The sequence below is a fragment of the Dermacentor andersoni genome, chromosome 10, assembly GCF_023375885.2.
Source record: "Dermacentor andersoni chromosome 10, qqDerAnde1_hic_scaffold, whole genome shotgun sequence".
NCBI lineage: Eukaryota > Metazoa > Arthropoda > Arachnida > Ixodida > Ixodidae > Dermacentor > Dermacentor andersoni.
This window is the reverse complement of record NC_092823.1, coordinates 43,055,327-43,075,958: the sequence shown is the minus strand read 5'-3', so window position 1 is coordinate 43,075,958 and position 20,632 is coordinate 43,055,327. Positions and strand designations below refer to the sequence as shown.

Here is a 20,632-nt window from a genome sequence, read left to right as displayed (position 1 = left end):
CAGAAACACTACTATGGTCTTCACGTTAAATTTCTCACGTCTAAATTGGTATCTTGAGGGTAACGAACTCATTGCAGCAAACCTGACACATTGGGCTTTGTGAGTTTAATCACTTGGTACAGCTTGTCGCCAGAAGCTTCTGTCATTTTGCTAATTGTGTTAATTATCGACGCCTGCGACATCAAGGTGCACAAGGAATGGCTGAGCCTCCTGGTGAAGGACAAGGCTGTCCCGAGCTCGTTCCTGCACCAGGAGGGCCTGACGGATGCCGAATGCGAGATACTCATGCACGAGACGCCTTCGACCACAGCCAAGGACTTCACCTTTGTCACCGTAATAAGGATTGTCAAGATGGACAACAGGCAAGCATATACAAACTTCTCGTGGGATCTGGAAAAAAAAGTCTTTTCAATTGAGCACCTGCTGTGGTAGCTCAGTAGCTATGACGGGGTGCTGCTGAGGTCGTGGGTTTTATTTTGGCCATGGCGGTCAATTTTTGATGGAGGTGAAATGCAACAAAAAGACACTTGTGCACTTAGATTTTGGTGCACATAAAAAACCCCAGGTGGTCAAGGTTAACGTGCAGTCTTCCATTGCGGCAATAATGTATGCTCATGTGCTTTAGATGTAGCTGCTTGTTAACCCTTTGACTGCCATGTTTATTTCCCAACTGCTATGCAGCCCTTGCCAGGTTTTCTACACTTGTTGGCTCAGGGGAAATTTCATGCTACATATGAGCTGTTTTCTTTGTCGCCATTTTTCTCCCATTTCAGTATTTGTGAACAGTTCATAAATTAATTCGTATGTAAATATCTGAATGCGCATGCCACGCTGGTCGTGGCCATAACTGCCCTTCTGATGTGCAGTCCTGGCCATCTTTTTTTTTTTATTCTCTTGTTGGCCCAGCACGCATTTCATGCTACATGGAAACTGGTTCTTAGTCATTGATTTCTCCAAGTTCATAATTCATCAGGTATTCATAAGTCTCTTTGCCTGGTCAACCTGTGGACGAACCTGCCATGAAAGAGCCATAGAAGCACCATGATATTTGCTCCACCGCAGCTAGAAATTCAACTCGCACAAGTTTTTTGTACGTTTAGATGACGTGCACATAGTATGCAACATTCATTTTTTGCACACATTCCTCCTGGAGAGGCAGGGAGAGTGCCGAAAGCACAAAACAATTATGTTTAGGAGAGTTAACTATATTATTTATTTATTTACGAATATCCCTAAAAGGCTTAAGGAAGGGAACTGCGCTAAAAAAGACACGGACGAGTAATGACATGGACGGGCGCAATGACATGTCCGTGTCTTTTTTAGCGCAGTTCCCTTCCTTAAGTATGTACGACTGACTCGCCCAACAACGTGCTCTCCTCCCTAAAAGGCCTTCACATGAGGGTATTACATACATGAGAGGGGGTGCAGGGGTGGGCACAACTGGTGTAACCTTACTAAGATATGCTATTATGGACTATCTCATACCTATATTAACTATATAGCCACTTTGTCTAGAGTACCACATGTAAGACTAACACCACACGCCTATTAACACTGTAGAAGAAAGTAATAAGAGTTGTTGGTGGTTTATTTATTTTATTTATTTTATTTTATGAAAACAATAACCCGGCTAAAACCTATGGAGAAGCATGTCACAACATACAGTACAGAGAAGTGGACAATATCCCATATAAGGACCAATGGCGAGAAGCAGAGTTGAGTTTACAATTTATTCTCCCTAACACATTTAATATGCACAAGAAAAAAAAAAACATTCTTGCATCGCACCAAAAGCACTTTAAGCTTCACTTTCTTCAGAGGGTAGCATAATTGCTGTGTAATGCGACCTTGTATATATCATCAATATTTCCTTAGTGCTAGCAGTGTAATTTCATAGCGTAGTTATTTCTTGTTGTAACAATTAACTAACATTTACCATTGATATATTTAAGCACCTCTTTGCCTGCTTAAACTGTCTTCATATAGTTTGTGTTCCCTGTGAATAACATGCCAGTCATGATCTCATTTATGCGATAGGTGCAGAGCTGATTCTTTCTTTTTTTTTTTTTCTAAGAGTGCTGGTATACTCGTGCCGTTTGCCTTGCCTCTTGTCGGGCCTTGGGATACTTTCAAGCCACGTTGGTGGCTTTTAGTTCCGGTCTGTTTCCAAATATTATCATGCCAATAAATATCATTTATTGATTGATTTAGATTATCTTGTGAGGGGCAGTCAAAGGGTGAAAGAACTTTAAGTAGTCAAAATAGCTCCTCAAATATGTGTGGTAATGTATAATGTTCCCATTCCTGCTGTAGCCCTATATTGGGCTACAGTATATGTAAATAAATAAATAAATAAATAAATAAATAAATAAATAAATAAATCCCTCATAGCTCCTATGTTGCTTTTTGAAGTTAGAATTTCATAATATGATTTGAGTTGAAAATAGCAATTAGAATGTTCAGGATTTATATACCTATGTTCTTTTGGAGGCTTCTGAAAGTAATAAGGGGCTACCAAAGCAAAAGCTCTTTGCCACCTTTAACATTGGTAGCCTTCCTTCTTGCTTTCCATGTACAATTACTTGTTTTTATGGTGCATTGTCATGACTTGTTGCCATAATTATTTCATTGTTGCCATGGTAACCTTATACCGGACTCAAAGCTTGGCAGGCTTTTGCCGTTAATGGTTGCACTGAAGTTCTGTTTGGTGGCAATTCCCTAAATTTTTTAAAAACTGGTTTCAAACAGTTTTTGTACATGGTGCATTCAGTCTGGCCTTCGAATTTAGTACATAGTCTCATTGTGTACAAAACAGACATGTATGGTCACTTCTGCTGAAATCGTCTTTAGGTCCCATTAATTTGTAGTTCTCCAGTATTTTTCCACTCAGTTCTACTAATGTGGTGCTACTGCCTACAGCAACGTACAGTGACCTTAGGTTTGTAATAATGGCGATATTAAGTTAAAAGAAACACATTTGAACTGACATTCTTTGCTGCTAATGCTATTTCTTTGTGTTTGTTAACACTGTTCATGAAATATTTACACAAGCTCCTACAGTTAACAGAAACAACTATGGAGGTCATGGAAAGGTACATTGTTTTGCTGTACTGACTGGATAGGTGTGCAGACATGTAGAGAGCAGGGATTACACTTTATAGCCGCAGTTGTGAGAGATTAAAGATGTTTGAAGAACAGAATAGGACAAGGTGCCCACCTGTGCATCATAGGAATCGTTGCTGGTCACTTGAGTTTACATCTTTTGTTTGATGCAGTTTCCTACAAAAAATTAGTAGAAAAAATTCTGGAACAGTGCTTACGGAAGCTGTAAGTGTGGCAATTCAACTACCACAGGAATGACAGGTACCTGAAAATAATTCCAAAGTCTTATTCGGGTTAGTTTAAGCCAAGGAAGAAAAAAAATTACCAGCACATTATTTACCACCGTGCTTATATTGAAATAAGACTAAATACACCGCCGAGTGTTCAATCAGACCTGTTTTTTTTTCTTCCGTGTTTTGGTAAATATGAAATTGCACTTAGAGGCTATGCTGATTCAGTATTTGCTCCAAGAAACAAAGTGCTGCCAAACTCTGCCAAACTATTTGGCGCAGTAGAAAACGTGCAGGAGCTCCGCCCCTGTAGCCTTTGCTTCGTTATTACATAAAGTTTTGCCTGTGAGTATAGTTGCTGGATTTGCCTAAACTTCACACTTATGGTTTCAAACGACTTTGTGACTATGCAGATCGATCATTTTCAACAAATTGTTGCATTATAATTTAAACAATTTGTAATGGTTGCGAATGTACGCTGACTTTTGTATCATTCATGCATCTGTAAGAATATGTTTGCATGGAAATTTAGCAAGATAAAGCATAATAGATAAAGCCTCAAGAGCACCTGAAGCCACAAACATGAATATTAGGCCATTTAATTACCATCATTCCCGTGGTAGCCGAACGATCGCAGTGCAAGGTTTGCCTCTAGTTACTTTAGTAAAGATCACCATGGTTACGACAAGCCAAATTATGTTTGGATGCTGCTGTAGAAGCTTCAGATCAGATGCATTCTCATCAGATACAGCACATTCTACATCAGAATGCGCTGCCTATACTAACAATGTTCCAGGTATGTGTCCCTTCGCCTGAAAGAGCCCTGGAGCCGGTCTCATGACATGGGTTACCTGGAGCTTATCCGCTATGTCTCAGAGACCAACTATCGCAACATCTGGAAGGAGGCCAACAGTTCCATCTCCAAGACAGCTGACAAGCAGGATGAAAACTTCGTCAAGCTGAAGCCGTTCAAGGTATTTGTCCGCTGTTTTCACATTGGCTTCAACATGAAGTGTTAAATTTGTACATTGCTGATTAAAAGTGCAGTCACCATCGGACTTGACCTGAACATCAACTAGAAGCTTAACTTTTTCAACTGGGTGCTGAAATGAGTAGACATCCAATGTTTTGAAAAGAAGGTGCAGTAAGGTGACATCATTCAGGGCATCCTAACCAGAAATCTAGCACCTTCCACAGGAGAAATGGAAAGGCGCGTGACATATTTGGGTTAGGTCTGACAATAATTTTACTCTAGCGATACACATTAAAGGGGCCCTGAAACACTTTCTATCGAAATTGACAAATGTATTTGAAGTTAAACTAGTCTATTTCAGAAATACAGTTAAACGTCAATATAACAAACTTCAATATAATGAAAAAGTAATGAACTTCTTGTCCATAGAACGCCATGTATGTTGAACCTGAATATAATGAATTATGCTTATAAATTATTCGATATAAAAAAATTTCACTGTTGCTGCACAGGAATACCGAGAAAATAAATGGAAACACTTGCATAGACACAGATGGTCAAATGGTTGAATTACATACGGCTGCTTGTGAACGCACCTTCCAACTTGTGCGACCGAGAGTTACCACTGATATGGAGCAGTGTCATGTTTCTTATAAAGTCCAAGTGCAATAAGATCCTATCACACCCCACGCACTGTATGCTTTGGGTGCGAGTGAAAGCGTGCGACGGTGAACAAGAAGGATGGTGGCTTGATGAACACTGTCTTCTAGCACAAGCAAGGAGGAAGAGGGGGAGGGTGCAAAGTTGCAATAATGCGATCAAGCATGCATGAAAAGAGGAGGGTGAGAAAGTGGGGGACAGGTTGGCGCAAGCCTCCTTTTTTTAGCATTGCCGTGGCTGTGCATGGCTATTGGCATGGTTAAGCACGTATGCAAAGCGCATATGCCCTGGTTTAGAGGTAATCTGCTGCATGTACAAGAACTGGTCGAACTGAGATGGTGTGGAATCGTACCCTGTCTTCCCGCATGTTTTGTGCCCGAGGTTGCGTAATCTTGACTTTAGCAGGCGCATTGAAGCAACACCACAAACCTGCCGTGGTTGCTCAGTGGCTATGGTGTTGGGCTGCTAAGCACGAGGTCCTTTTCCTTCTAATCTCCTTTTATCTCATGTTTACTTGGAACCTACTTGAACCAGGGTTATTATTACTGCATTTCTTATGAGCTAGTTGGGTTTAGGTCATTTTGTGAACACCTTGCAGCACATAAAGCAATGAACTAGACAAGAAGGTGACAAAAATGGATGCTGATGTGTTTTTCCCTGTTCCTGTGTATGTTGTTTTCTTATATAGTTTCTCTTTTTGTGCTGCCAGGTGTTCACCATAATCATTAGTACCCTAGCCACATGACATATTGTTTAGCTCTCTTGCCCTTAAATTGATCTTGAGAACAACTAAAGCTTTACATCCATCGTCATAGTATGTGTGAGGTAGTATAGCCTTTAAGAAAAAGGTAAGACTGAATCTAATTTGTCAGTGTTGCAGTTCTACCATTATTGTGCTCTAAGGCTAGGACATGTTTTTACATTTTGTTTTGTTGCCTGCGGTATATCAGGACTACAACAGCGCTGTCCGGGAGATCATCAGCCGTCTCTATGCCTGTCCGATCATATGCGTTGGTGCAGAGGGACACGATGAAAATCCTGAAGGTAAGCAACCTTGTTAGAGTATTGCAGTCAACGACCAATTTTTCAGGCATGCCCGATAATTCGGATGCCTTCGCAGCACCGCCATGTACCCCATAGAGCCAAGGTACAAGAACGTCTGAAATTTCGGACACAAAAACCCTTCACTGTTCGATTTTCCAGGCTTTTTGCTGTGTCCACAGGGCTGAAATAGTGTTGATCGAAGCCACTACTGCCGCTATTTTAATTATATCACAGCCTCAAACCGGTGCTCTTGCACGCCGATCCGCTGGCAGCCGTAGCCAACACCATGGCAACGCTAGGCCTAGCTGCTTTGACATTCGCTACCAAGCTTCCTGCTGTTCGCCGGCGTATTTTTCATTGAAAGTATTCGCCGCTGTTAGCAATGGCACCGACTCCGCCTTTGTAATTCTCGCCGATGGCTTTGACGTGCAGAAAGCATGGCGCGCTGCATATTCCGGTTCTCAGAAGTCAGCTTCGCCGCAATACAATGATCTTTACACGGTGAAGCTTATGCAATGTTTTGCAGTGAAGTATACCAAGAGTAGAAACGGGCAACTGTCACGGAACACGACACCTATGATTTCCTTGACTGTGCACGTGCGCATCCGCTGTCTCCTGTCACCGTACAAGCACCGATACGCCTAATAAGTGTGCCGGCAGGCCTTCAGAGCTGTTTCGTGCGTGCCTGTGGTGATTTGAGTTCTTGGGGGCAGTAAAAGGCATGCATTCATTCTTTTGAACTGCTTGATTTTTCGTACGTTTTCGCAGCCTCTAGGGAGTCTGAAAAATCAAACATTCTCTGTATCATCTTGTCCGCAAACTTCTTACCGTTGTTAAGGCTTAAGGGTTAAGGTGGGCTAGTTGGTACGGATTCATAGTGAACAAATAACAATGCAAAAAGAGGAGGAGGTGACACACACATATGCTGAATTACAACTACTTTTATTTTCGGAAGTCTACGAAATACATAGCATACACAGGACATACCAAAATAAAAACAAATACAGTAGTTATGTGCCCATGTTAGCGGCTTAATCAAATGCTTATTCGTATAGACGCACACCAAGAAACCTTTTCTCTTTTTCAGTCAGTGTGAGAAATGCGATGCTTAAGCATGCGCCCTCCAGTTTATCTATATTTGCTGCTTTGACTATTTATCTAGTCTCTTGACAAAGGAGCGACGGAGCACTGTCGTACTGTCAAAACGTGACACACACCCACAATCTTGGCAATGTATTCCCAAATGCCCAGAAATGGCAGAGTTCATGTTATCATAATGCTCTTTTAATCTTTCATTTAGGCACCTACCAGTTTGACCTGTATATGCATCACCGCATGGCAGGAGACATAACAAACTGCATTGCCTATGCACTCAATAAAAGCTCTGCGATGTGGCATAGAATAAATGACCACCGCTGCTTTCTCTTCCTCGTTAACATGCCTGCAATGACCCTGCAAGCACTTGGAAACAAAGGACCCCACCTGGACATCTGTTCTGTTACCTATCCTTTTGAGGTTATGAGAAATGTGTTGCAAGTTGGGTAAAATTACTACTTATGCTGCCTTTTCATGAAGTACCATTTCATTATGTATACGTCCCCTGCAGCACTTCAGCAAATGTTCCTCTATCGAAGTCAGAAACAAAGCAGGATAGTCATGTAGCCTGCCTTAGGACCAGTCATGTAGCCTGCCTTAGTAGTTTGTCTTCACCCTGTGCTCATAAGATGTTTTAGGGCGTTGTGAAAACGGCTTGTTTTATCAATTTGGAATTGACAGACCTGAAAGGAAGCACAGGTTTCTTGCACCTTTTCACCAAGGATTGAATCTTGAGCACATGACTATAGACAACAGTTCATACCATCACTGAACATTTTATGATTGCTGGAATACCTAACAGCATGGAAAGAACCAAGGACAAATTTTTGAAAGGGTGCCTACAATGTAGTAAGCCCTGGTTATGACTGGAGCTACATCAGGAGCGATGAAGAATGAATTTGAAGTTTATCAGTGGTTCTGAATCTTAACTAGATGTTTATAGCCAGTGTCTGCATTCATCTTTGCATCAGACGTAATGTCTGGGGTTTTAGTGGGTAGCCATGTGTTCTACTTGTATAGGAGCACGCTGTCACAATTCCTAAAGAAAGCGCGGGTCTTGCACAAATACGGTAGGTGGCTTTTGGTAGTATTTTGGATGTTAAGCTTGGTGTGGAGGCTTTCCATGTGTTGTGGAGGCTTTCCATGTGTACTTTTCTAGGTTGAGGTTCTTTTGCTTGACTATTTTAAGTTTGAAACACGAATTTGTGCTGACAAAGTGAAATAACTGACACTTGCAACTTGTAGATTGGTTATTAGTCTGCACATCACCTTCCCTCGAGTGCCTACCCAGCCATGCAAGGCATGCATGAATGTAAGAAAGCTGCACTCTGAGAAAGAAAAGTGAAGATTACATTTGCACAACTTTGCGTATTGTTACAGACACTTACCTGGTTTTGTTTGTGATCACTCAGACCATGGCGTAGAATGTGACTTTGTTATATAACAGGGCTAGACTGTATCACTATTCTTGCATATTGAGTCATTGATCTTGGAGATAATTGTTGTGCACTAGTAGAACTGCGAGTTGTGAGAGCTTCTTTTGTTGTCCTTCTGGCATATATACATTTTTTGTTGTCTGCTCCTGGAGCAGGGGGAGAGCAAGCCCCTCTGCACCCGCACCTTGTTCCTGTCTACTGTGCACTCGAAACATCATCTGAGTTCCTGCTGTTCCTGGAGTTCCGGGAGCACACTGTTGAGCACTGTGGCATGTTCAGCTCATCTGCGCTTGTTGGATCGCGGCTACTTTTTGTAGTGTACCAGCTGTTGCGGGTCCTCCGCTACCTTCACGACCTGGGGCTGCCTCTTGGGCCGTTGACGCTTGCGTGAGTTATAGTATTCATTGCTGTAAGCTAGGGAGTGGAGTTGGGTCAGACCAAAACATAAAAAAAGCTTAGTTTTTCTACTTATGGGGCTGAAAACTTTTAGATAGATGTCATTTTATGTGCTTTTGTCAAACGTAAGGTCAATGTTTGTTTATATGACTTTTTCTAATTTTATGCAAGTTCCTTTCCTTAGATTTCTGAATAATTTTGTGAAATATGAGTTCTCGAGATTCTTCTAAACAGGATAGTGATTCCAAGTTGACACTTGCAAGAGTGCTTCTTGAAATCTCTGAAGTGTTGCAACTCTTGTTCTAAGGTAGACAGAGCAATTCGGTCAGTTTATTGGATTCCTTGGGTAATGCAGAAATCATTGATAACCTGTTCAAGAAAACTTGAGCAACTCCTTTTTCACAAAATTTTTCAGAAAATTAAGTAACAGCAAGCCTCACATTTGCTGAAGTAATGCTCGTAATTCTATCATGTACGTAACAATATTTGTTTTTCCTACATGTAAGTATTGACAGGACATCTTGCCCTTACAGTCATTGGCTTTGAGTCCCCCTTTGGCTTATGTTTCATGCCTAAATGTACTTATACTATATTAAATAAATCGAAATTGCTTTAGAGAATATTTCACTTTATCTGGGTTCATTATATTCAGCTTCAACAGCAATACTTTTCAACATCTAAGGTTGATAAGTCAGTGTTCATGACAAGCAGCTGCCAAAAGTTGCACAAGCGTCCTGAATTTCTGCCCCCTTGCAGCTTTTGTAACCCCCTGTAAGATCAGATCCTGCCCCCCCCCCTTTTTTTTTTCTTTTACCAGCGACCTGAGTTTGGACCACCGCTTCTGGCTGCAAGCAACGCCGCCCTGGTGGCTAGCCTTGCAGGCTGACTCGTGGGTGGAGTCGTCATTGACGGGCCAGCTGCCCATCATCAGGAGCTCGAGCTCTCGCAAGGTGTCACGCATTACACCCTCTGCGGGCATACAGGAGGAGGAGAAAGTTGAGCCTCTTCCGCCGCTCAATGAGCTTGTCGACACCTGGGTCAGGGGCAAGCTCAGCAACTTTGACTACCTGATGGCACTCAATCAGGTGAATGAAACAACTAGCTTCCTTTCTTTCTTTTTCACCGTGTCACCTGGTCCCATCAGAACAGAAAGGCTAATCAGTTCATTCTGATTATATTTCTCGACACTAGGGAGTACTGAAGTATTTAAACTTTGACATGATTAATTCAAATAGTATAACAAGTTATCAGACGCAGCGAAGTAAATCACATATGTTTCTCGATAGTATCACCGTGTGACATATGTACCTATGCTTGTAACGAATGTTGAATATAGTGAAGGTACTATTCTTGTGTTGGATAATCACACAAGCATAATCACACACACGATGTGATGTGCAAGCTGCTGTTTTATTGAGATTAGGAAGGCAAACTGTGTACGATATGTGTCGACAAGAAGTAACAGAGATACAAAAGATTGGAAAGGGATGCAAGATATGCATGCTCATTCACAATCACTACTGCTTTCTGCTCTCGTCTAGATCAAGCAAGGCTATTTTGTGGTCACTCGACATTACAGAAGGGGTGCCAATGCACAAGCCTGCAGCGACTTGACAACGAGCTCAATGGCTCAAATAAAGGTGCATTCACACTGGCGATCAACATGTGGTCATGCAACTGAATGCAACTGCAAATAAGGAGTGACTCACGGTGACCGATGCTCACACTGGCAGGTGTGACCTGTCAACTCGAAGTCGGCGCTGTTCACACCTGCTCACACATTCATCACCACATCAAGTTGCAGTCGGGATGTTGTGACGTGCTGCTTCTGCACCACTGATTGGTTCGGCCATTTTGAGGCTACAGTCATGGTGCTGAAAACCAAGCAGCAAGTGACCTAGCTGAAATGGACACTCTTAGACGAGAGCAACCATTTGTGGCCACCTTGGTCACGCAACCTCCACAACTCGCGGGTTCAAATGCCACCTAACTCCCAGTTCCTCCTGTCGTATTGCATACATCCCATATGTGTGATTGTGTTGTTTTCATTTGTGTCTCGCTAGGGCCAGGCGGCACAACTTCTCACCCGCGATCAAGAACCAGGTAGATTTCGTACAACGTTTTGTCCAAGTAGTTTGTCACTAATGGCCTATGGTTTGTGCCTGTTCGTTGGCAGCTGTGTGGTCGGACCGGCGCGAATCCCCAGCACCACCCCGTGCTGCCATGGGTGAGAGACCTGTCGCAGCCCGAGGGTGGCTGGCGGGACCTGAGCAAGTCCAAGCTGCGGCTGACAAGAGGGGATGACCACCTGGACGCAACCTATGGTTCAGCAATGCAATCGCAGTCAGCCCAGCCCCAGGCCTATCTGCCCATAGACCGGGTTGTTCAGGTCAGTGAGGCCACAGGCCTTTCGTCCCTGTGGTCTCTGTCTTGTCTCACAGTGATGCCATTGACTCTTTATGATCAAAACTAATAGCCCAGTATGTTATTGATGCTTGTGTTAGCGTATTACTATTAGGCAAATGGATGAGACTGATAAGATTATGCTGATGGGACTAGAGCTGCATTTGTCAAGTGGGCCCTTTAGTGCTGCAACTATTACTTGAGGCCATGCTAGTCACGATGCAGGGACATCAGCCAATTGGAGCCTGTGAATAAAGGGTGTCGAGTGGATCGTTTCAATCTAGAGATTACATTGTGCCCCCTGTGTTGGTAATTAGAAAAGTCCATTAGTAATTCTGCTTTTTAAGGTACGCATCCGACGTCTGCTACCAGAAATAATATATTCCCAAAAAATTGTCTGTACATCTCCACCACTGTGGTTTGAATGTTAACCTTAAGCCTTGGTTGAAAAGAATCCTGTACAAAACTCATGCATATTCCTGTTTGCCTAATATGTACCAGACCAAAACTAATTACCCCTGTGCGAATAGTAATTATTGAGATTGAGACCAAATCAAGTCCGAATCAATAGTGCCAGAAGTGAATTGAATCAAATGTTGAATACATTTCCAATAGTTTTCCAATTATGAACAGCCGTTTTTCACCGTTAATATTAAAATGGTGATCACATCCTAGTATTTATAACATCAGCAAGTTTGCCATTAAATTGCGCATTTTCATTCGCTGTTTATTAAAAGCACAAATGTATCATTACAAACAAATAAGCAAACGTATTTCATTTTTCAATATTTCATTTTTCAATATTTCATTTATCCTGGCAACCATTTTGATTGTTGTCAAGCTGGTTCCTGTCGATCCTGTTTAATTTTGACATGGTGGTATTTGAGGATACCCTCCAGAAATAGGTGAATGTCTTTAGGTGTCTTCAAATATTGCTGTATTTTCTGAACCAGTTCTCAAAAGTTCCATGTATGGTGCCACACGAGTTCATGTCATGCCAGTGCAGCACGACACTTGCATGCCTCGTGGCCTTTGCAGATAGAGGAGAAAAGTGCAGCAATGAGCAAGCGCTGTCATCTGCTGTGTACAGTTAAGCCTTTTCAACAAATGCACATGCAGCAACACAGAGGGTAGTCTCTTTTCGTTATTGCAATCATTGGAGTCATAGTTGCACTACGTCGAGGGAACGAATTGGTGGCTGTGGCTGCAATGTTTTGGCAGAAAACGTGTTGCGAAAGAAAGCCATATGACCAGCTATAATAATAGCCTGTTCCAAGTCTCTACTAACATGCCTTGGCAGTCATTCAAGGATTGAACTTGTACCTTACATTTTTGTGCTAGGCCTAGAGTAACTGTTGTAACCACCGCATGAGATATTTACATCCGTGCACCGTAAGTCAACTAGCGCTGCACCATGTCGTCTGCTACCAAGAGCTTGCACAACGTCTGCTCTTCCAAAGTAGTGAGCGCGGAAGAACTGTGAACTCATGCTGAACTGACCTTGCACAAAGTCAAATCAAAGACCATGGTGGAGACGATGTGTGCTGCGCTGTCACATCAAGGGTAAATGTGCTGCACTTCCTGGACTAGTGCAGAAAGCACAGCCAAACCATAGTGACCTTATGCTTGCAACACTTGAAATCAATTTTGTGTGTCAAAAGTGAGTAAGAGAGTTTCTTACCATTCTCCACGTCTTCAATCATTGTACAGTGATGTATTTGATGACAGACATTGTGTGTGTGCCTGATTTTCTAGGTGCCGCATCACTTGTCCGAGCTGCTTGCGGACATCACATACTATGTGTACTTCGCGAGGCGTCTGCCGCGAAGCATCCTATGCAAGCATGTTCGGCACAAATGGGTTCCCGCCGAATATCCAGCGTCCATACAGCGGCTGCAGGTATGTTTGTCTGTTTGTCTGTTTGCTTGTTTGTTTTACAGGACGCTTGTCGACATAGTTGTATGGGGAAAGCGACATGAACAAGTTAATAAGGCAGTTGATGTAAACAAAGAAAGTGCAAGCCGCATTGCATGCCTTTAGTTTTTCTTTTCTCATGGTTCAGATCTTTATTATGGTAGCGATAAAAGTTGCAGGAGTGAATGCTTTGCACGATAAGGTCCTAATGTGAGAACACTGAACGGTAGCCTCACGAGCAGTTTGGTAAACATAAGCAACGTATAGGGCAGAGATTTGGAGGTTAACGAATAATTTTGAGAAGAAACCAGGCACCATGCAATGAACAGTGTAATGAAAAATTATTGGCATAACGTGACGAGATTGAAAACAGCAGTGTAGGTTAGAAAGCAATGGGGGTAGCCAATATTTTTGCTGAGTTTAAAAGGTAGGAACGGAGTCACATGATGCATAGAGCAGATAACTGTTGTGCTATTAGAGTGACAGAACAGATTTCAAGGGAAGGGAGTCACTGTCATGGGCGACAGAGAACTAGGGAGTGTGGTGAAATTGTGAAATATTCAGGCATAAGATGGTGTCACCTGGTGCAAGACAGGAGTAATTGGAAATTGCTGGAAGAGGCCTTCATGTTGTAGCGAACATAAATTAGACTGATGAGAATGGTGATGAAAGAATTTGTAAACAATGGTGGCGGGACTAAAAGAGTGATAGCATCAGAGAACAGTCAGTGAAAAAGCATAAAACAGTTACACAGAGCATAAGAGATGCAGGTAGCGTGTATATGTTCGTGAATCACTCATTCAGCACTACTGAAGATCAAAACCAGAAAAAAAAAGGTGCGGTTTTGCCCAAAGGGTAAAGTATCGGTTGCAACAGCAAATTAGCAGACAGCCATAATAAGTAAGGACAGTAGTTATATCAGCCGTATCGACTAAATTAACCAGCATGGTGTCAGCGCGCACCGGGATACATACATCAGACTCGTTTACCGCGGACGCTCGCTGATAAAATGCTGCCACGAGGAAGCAAGGCAGCAGCAGCGAGCGACGTGACTTTTATGCTGTCTGTTGCTTCAATGCAAACCGAGCGGTGAGAACACAGAACACGCAAAGCTACAAGTCATCGGTGCAACTAGACTCTGCCCCCAAAGCAGATCGCTTTCAAGAGTAAGCCTGTGCGACTCCACCACACTGCTGAAGAACAACGTCCTCCTTACCTCCCCTCCCCCCAGTACCTTGCGCGCGACGAAAGACGCCGCTCTTCCTCCCCGCTTTCCTCTCTTGTGCAAGCGAGATTGAGCCGCGATCGTCGGCTCACCCTCGCACGCTTTCAGTCGCACATACAGCATACGATGCGTGGCTATGGTGTTGTCGCCCTTGTAATATACACGGAACATGATGGCGACGGCGACGTCAGAAGTGCACCTGGAGTGTCCATATAATTGCTATCGCTATAAAGAAATACAGACACACATACACAAAAATAGGGCATAAATTGTGCATACCGGCAAATACACACAGAAAACTTCATGAACCGCAGCATGAATTGAGTAGTTGCACCGTAATGGGACAATACTTCTTAACAAATATGGTCTTCTATTGGAGACAGGGGCAATTTTGGGAAAAACGCTCTCTTTTAGAGTGCTCCAACATCTTCTCGGGACCGTGCAACACGCAGCTCTCCTAAACTATATGGAAGCATCTTTATCCTCAACTGTTAACTGTGAGGACATGCTCGTTCCCTTTCACCACCTTGAATGTGCCAGTCAATAGACAGAGACTCGGAACGTGTCGTTCTAGCTTGCTGTTTTTTTTTTTTCCCCTTAGTTCTGTCTCTCTTGTTCAAAACATATGCCTGCATCATCTGCATATGTGCTTTCTGGAGTACTGTGTTGTTGTGCTCTTCACCGCTCCAGTATATCTACTTCTTCCAAAACCCTTCTTTTGTGTGTACGCGCATGCTTGTGTGTGTGGCTCTAAGCTTCTCTGCCCCCTCCCATTTCAGACTAGTGTGAATTTTGTCTCCTCCTGAGGCAGTTTCAAACATGTCTTCAAATCACTTATCTTTGTAAATATAAGAAGACAATGATAATATACTAATAAACGATAGGCATGCAAATATGTAGTATTCAGCAAGGCTGTGTGAATATATGAAATTTTGAATCTGTAATACAGATGGAACGCTGTCGAATCTCAATATAACAGTCGTAGATATAAGGAAGTAGATCTGAAGTGGTTCCTTGCCTATATCAGCATGTAATGAATGTACTGTAAAACCCTGCATATGGCAAGATTTGAAGATGTCAAAAAGCAAAAAAAAAAGATCGGCATTCAGTACGAGTGAGGCAAACTTTACGAAAATGTTTGTTTAGATCAGACTACACTTCATTCATCATTGTCCTTCATTGAAGTGTCTTTGGCTTGTCGCAAACTTTTCCGAGAAATAGTCATCTTCTGTGCTGTTGAAGGTGTTCGAAATGCCTCACTCAAAAGCACGGCAAACAAGGTCTCCCAGGCACATTATGGTGGTCGAACCAGTGCATTACTAAATAGCGACTCCCGTACACAAGATGATGAGGATTGTGGTAGCCATGCAGCAATAATTAAACCAAAACTTTGAGCTCAAAGTTTTGGTTTGGATCTGCATATAGCACAAGGTGAAAATTTGAGATGCTAATCGTTGGAAAAATTCTCGTATTATATGTAGGTCTTTATGGTATGCTTAGAACATGTATAGAATATAATGAAGGTATTGTTATGTCGAATATGCGACTTAATTATAACACAGTTATATTTCTGTTTCAAATTGAAGTACTCAAATAAAAAAATGTTATTTTCGATTTCTTTGAGCACGATTATGGCTGAATGTACTGTATTACTAGGAATACTTTAGCCTGCCTGCCACGAAATATGGCCGATGCAAGTGGTCCACATTCTACTTCAATTACCATATTTAAAATAAAGTTTAATGCACCACGAAATCTTAGCATGCACTGAAATTTGGTGGGCTGAAACCGCATTGTGCTACTGTCTGTGCTTTCAAAATTAATATTTTTTTTCTTATTACTTTTGGGCCGCCCGGTACTTTACATTTGCCAGAAGGTGATACTATACTGCTAGATTACTAGATTGCTAGAAGATTACTTCATTGCAGAAGGTGATAGAGATGCCTGTTCGGTCTCCTGTCGAAATGTAGGCGTGGACAGTCGACGAGTGCATTCCGGAATTTTTCACGGACCCATCCATCTTCGAGTCCATACACGATGACCTGGAAGACCTTGGAGTGCCCGGCTGGTGCTCAAGTCCTGAAGACTTTGTGCGTAAGCATATGGCCATGCTCGAGAGCGAGCGCGTCTCCGAGCACCTCCATCACTGGATCGACATCACTTTCGGCTACAAGGTGACTAATGAGCTCTTGACTATATATAGTTCTAATGAATACACTGTTGCGCCAAAAAGGAAAATAAAGACTTAGAAGGGAGAGTGTGAAACGACAGATCATACTCTCCCCTCCCAAGTCTTTATTTTCCTTTTTGGCGCAACAATGTATTCATTAGATCCCAACCAACTCGCTCAGCAACAAGTTCTACTCATATATGGTTCTGCATGTGGGCCATGGCAGCAGAAAGCCTGTGGCCTTCAAAACTTCTGGTCGCAGGCTGTATCTCTCTACTTTGCCAAAAGTGTGTTTTGAAGTTGCTTCAACGTACGAAGCATGGCTCTTTAAACTTAAAAAAAAAGAACAGACATCATGCTTCAAGCACTGATGTGCATAATTTGTCGTTGTACTTACGGAAAATTTATTTGTAAATTTGGGATTAAACTGAAGAGGAAAGGCATTGAAAGTCTGCAGGTTTCTACATTGTCATCATTGCCTCTCTTCCCTGCTAAATTTGGCAGGCTATTTCAGTTGTCAGTACCAGAAGTCTTCCAGGGCCTTTGTTCTTAAACAGCATAAGGGTCTTTTAACAGTTTGAGGAAATGTGGAGATAAATAACAGAAATGGAAAGATGGCTGCTCTGTTCTTTATCTCTTACTTTTTTGCAATTCTAATATGATGTTCTGTTCCTTTTCATATTAAGGTCGGAACTTCTTCAATACTGTTCTATTGCACCTATATAGCCTGCAACCTGCATATAGAGCTTATGTCTGTGGTGTTCTGCTGCCGAGTGTGTGGTCACGAGTTTGTAGACTGGCTGTGCTGGCTGCATTTCGATGGGGGCAGAATGCAGAAAAATTCTGGCAGAACCCATCTCACGATTCATGTCGACATTGATGCAATTTGCATTGAAGCACTGTAGCAACACACCGTGTTTCCGAATTCTTCTTTTCTGTATAGCCGAATTCTTACATTTTCGGTTGCCAACTTCAGGCCTTGCCTCTTGCTCTCTTTGTCTGTCCATACATCCTACCCTGTGACACATAACCCATTTGAGGAGTGACAGAATGTTCACAAACCTAGTGTCACATGTATGGTTGCACTAATCCAGTGGCCGAAGATGTCTGTTCCCAAGTTGTCTCTTCGGGCACATACCCAGCTGGCATGGAAGAGGTTAGATAGGGATGGACATGTCCAAAAGTGTGTGACGTTTCTAAAGAAAGCAATAGCATTAAAATGCTCGCATGCCACGCTTCGCGTTGATGTAGAGAGTCTAACGGGCTCAAAATTAATACCAAGCTCTCCCCTACAGCATCCATCATGTTAATATCCACAATTTAAGAACAACGCACTAGCTGCACATTAATTAGCATTTCAGGAATGCATGAAGTGCCACATTTTGGGCCGTGTGCATTGCAGGAAAGCTAGCTTGTTCCTTTCCTAAAAGATTTGCTCTCGGCACAAAACAAAGCTGTGGATGCCGTTTGGTTATGTCTCGTCACCGCTACATTTACTGTTTATCACAGTTGAATCATGGTGTGTCATCATGGCCATAAAAGGGGCATCGTTTCAAACTGTTGTCCTCGCTCGCCTTCTCAGCTGACGGGACAGGCGGCCATCAAGAGCAAGAACGTGTGCCGGCCCCTGGTGGACGGCCACACAACGCTGCACAGCTGCGGCATGGTGCAGCTCTTCTCCACGCCACACCCACACCGCGCAGCGTCTAGCCTCTACCTGTCCCGCTGCTCGGCGCCCAAGACATTCCGATTCCAGCACAGCAGCAACACCGTTGCATTGGGGTCACCCCAGTCGAGGGTGAGCACTGGAAGCCTCGTTGTTTACTACTACTACTACTACTATTACTACTACTGCTACTGCTACTACTACTACTACTACTACTACTACTACTACTACTACTACTACTACTACTACTACTACTTACTATTACAGTTGACTTCCATTAATTTGATTTTGAAGGGACCGATAAAACCGGTAGACTTATTCGACAGACCGAACTAAAAAGATACAGAAAAAAAATGCTGAAACACGCTGCTGAATCATTTGGCAGTATTTGCATAATACTAACATGCCCCCAAATCAAATGTGTGCCAAATTGTGTCTCCAAAGTATAAAACTAATGTATAAATGACATTAAAGCTGCTAAAAAGAGCATAAACCTAACTAGCACCTTATTTCTTAGCAATAAAAATCGGCAAAGTGCTAATATGTGTTATACAATCTGCGGCTGGTTTTTAAAGTCACCTTTTTCGCGAGACATCTGTCTTATGCAGAAAAGCGTATAAATGTAGAGAAGACGATTTTGGTTGCATATTCACTTGCAATGGCGCCGGCGATTTTCGGCCCAATTTTCTAAGGGAAAAAAAATATGTACGTTAGAATTGGTTAAGTTCCGTAATTAGACATGAGCTACAGCTAATGCTTGAAAATCTTCCTGGACTAAGGGAGCCACGCATCGCTCTTTGACCCCTTCCCCCCCCCCTTTTATAATAAAATTTTTACCACTACACTACCACTTCCTAGGGCAGGCTGAAAATAGGTGTTTTCAATGGGAGGTGACGTGTGTTCCATGCATTCACTGTCCCCTAAGCACGGCTGAGACAGATGTTGTCCCTAAAGTGGTCATTATAGGGTTCATTATAAGGGTCAGGCACGTGGTTGCTGACTCGTCGAGTTCGAATTAGCCAGCAAGTCCCAATTTTAGAAAAGGAATAACGAAAGTTTGGCCACCTAATTATGCACGCGGCCATGCCGGGACCTATTGTCGGGATCGAAGAAACTGAATAATTTCATTAACCGGAGTTGAAGTGTAACAAATCTACTGTAGTACTGTCACACTGTTACAACAACTATGTTGGTATTAGTGCTGCTACTTCAACTGCTACTGCTACTGCTCCTAGTACGACAACTGCTATAATACACTGAACAAACAGCACAAACAACAGGACAACATGAAAACAACAACACAACAGCCTTTGTTGTCGTCTTCTCGTAGTCCTGTTGTCTGCGCTGTTTGTTCAATATGTGATGTTCAACCAACTAGCCGAAATAATTAGCACGCTTGAACAACTGCTGTTTCTGCACTACTGCTAGTGCTGCTACTAATTCCTACTAGTATTGGCTGCTGCTACTAATGACGTGCTAAAGTACTATTGCTACTGCTACTGTCCTCCTAGGAAGACTGCCTCTGGTGCTCTTACTGCTTACTACTACTGCCATGACTATTAGTGCAGTGTTTGTTCTAATGTAATGAAAGGGTGCACTTCTAATAGCTCTTATGTATTAGATTTATAATTTGGCTATGGAATTTTTTATAGGCTCTTAGGCCATTCTGTGCTTCAAGGCAAGCAAGTGGTTTCGCTCTCTCCTTTGCTACCCTCCTCACAGGCTCTCTTCCCTATTCATTATGTACTTCTCTAGACCACACTTAGACACTATGCGAGTACAAAACATCACGTTAGAGCTCTTGTTTGAAAAACACCATCAACTGCCACTGTACTTGACCCATGTACCGCCACTAGCTTGGCTTGAATCTCTTTGGCATTGCGTCATTTGAAAATCAGTATGCGAATCACTGCTTGAACACTACCATTTTTTTTTATGCCCTAGCCCTGTTCCACGGTACTATATAGAACACAATTTTTGTATTCCACTAACACTAGAGAGACATGCAGTCATTTTGATGCCTGTTGTGTATGCCTGTTCCAGACTTATGGTACCGATAATACAGATTGTATGAACACCCTTGGTATAGGACAGTCGTTGTGCAAAATTTTTCATTTTAAGTATGAGGGGGTGTGTCAGAAATACATGTTTTCGATGCCGAAGCTCAAAAAAATGCCACCGTTACCGATCGCCAAAAACAATGCAGAACCCAGAACATTCAGAACCAGAGCGGCTCTTTAGCATGACCTCCAAGATTGGGTGCAGTGCTGAAAATTTCAGAGGGAATTTTCTGGAATTTGCATCATGACCATAGCTGC

General features: G+C 42.6%; 1 protein-coding gene across 4 annotated transcripts in view; it reads left to right on the top strand.

Annotated features, from left to right (window-relative positions):
* The window catches only part of Wdr81 (WD repeat domain 81), an 80,371-nt gene that overhangs the window by 6,154 nt on the left and 53,585 nt on the right, over window positions 1–20,632 (top strand). For 3 of the 4 annotated variants that reach the window (XM_055062208.2, XM_050194455.3, XM_050194453.3), the window contains exons 2-10: window positions 187–362; window positions 4,129–4,306; window positions 5,916–6,009; window positions 8,693–8,927; window positions 9,754–10,021; window positions 11,113–11,325; window positions 13,095–13,238; window positions 16,449–16,652; window positions 18,231–18,446. In XM_055062208.2, the coding sequence (XP_054918183.2) occupies window positions 187–362; window positions 4,129–4,306; window positions 5,916–6,009; window positions 8,693–8,927; window positions 9,754–10,021; window positions 11,113–11,325; window positions 13,095–13,238; window positions 16,449–16,652; window positions 18,231–18,446 (1,728 nt within the window). The remainder of the gene's footprint in view (window positions 1–186; window positions 363–4,128; window positions 4,307–5,915; window positions 6,010–8,692; window positions 8,928–9,753; window positions 10,022–11,112; window positions 11,326–13,094; window positions 13,239–16,448; window positions 16,653–18,230; window positions 18,447–20,632) is intronic. The other variant, XM_050194454.3, reaches the window with a different exon arrangement.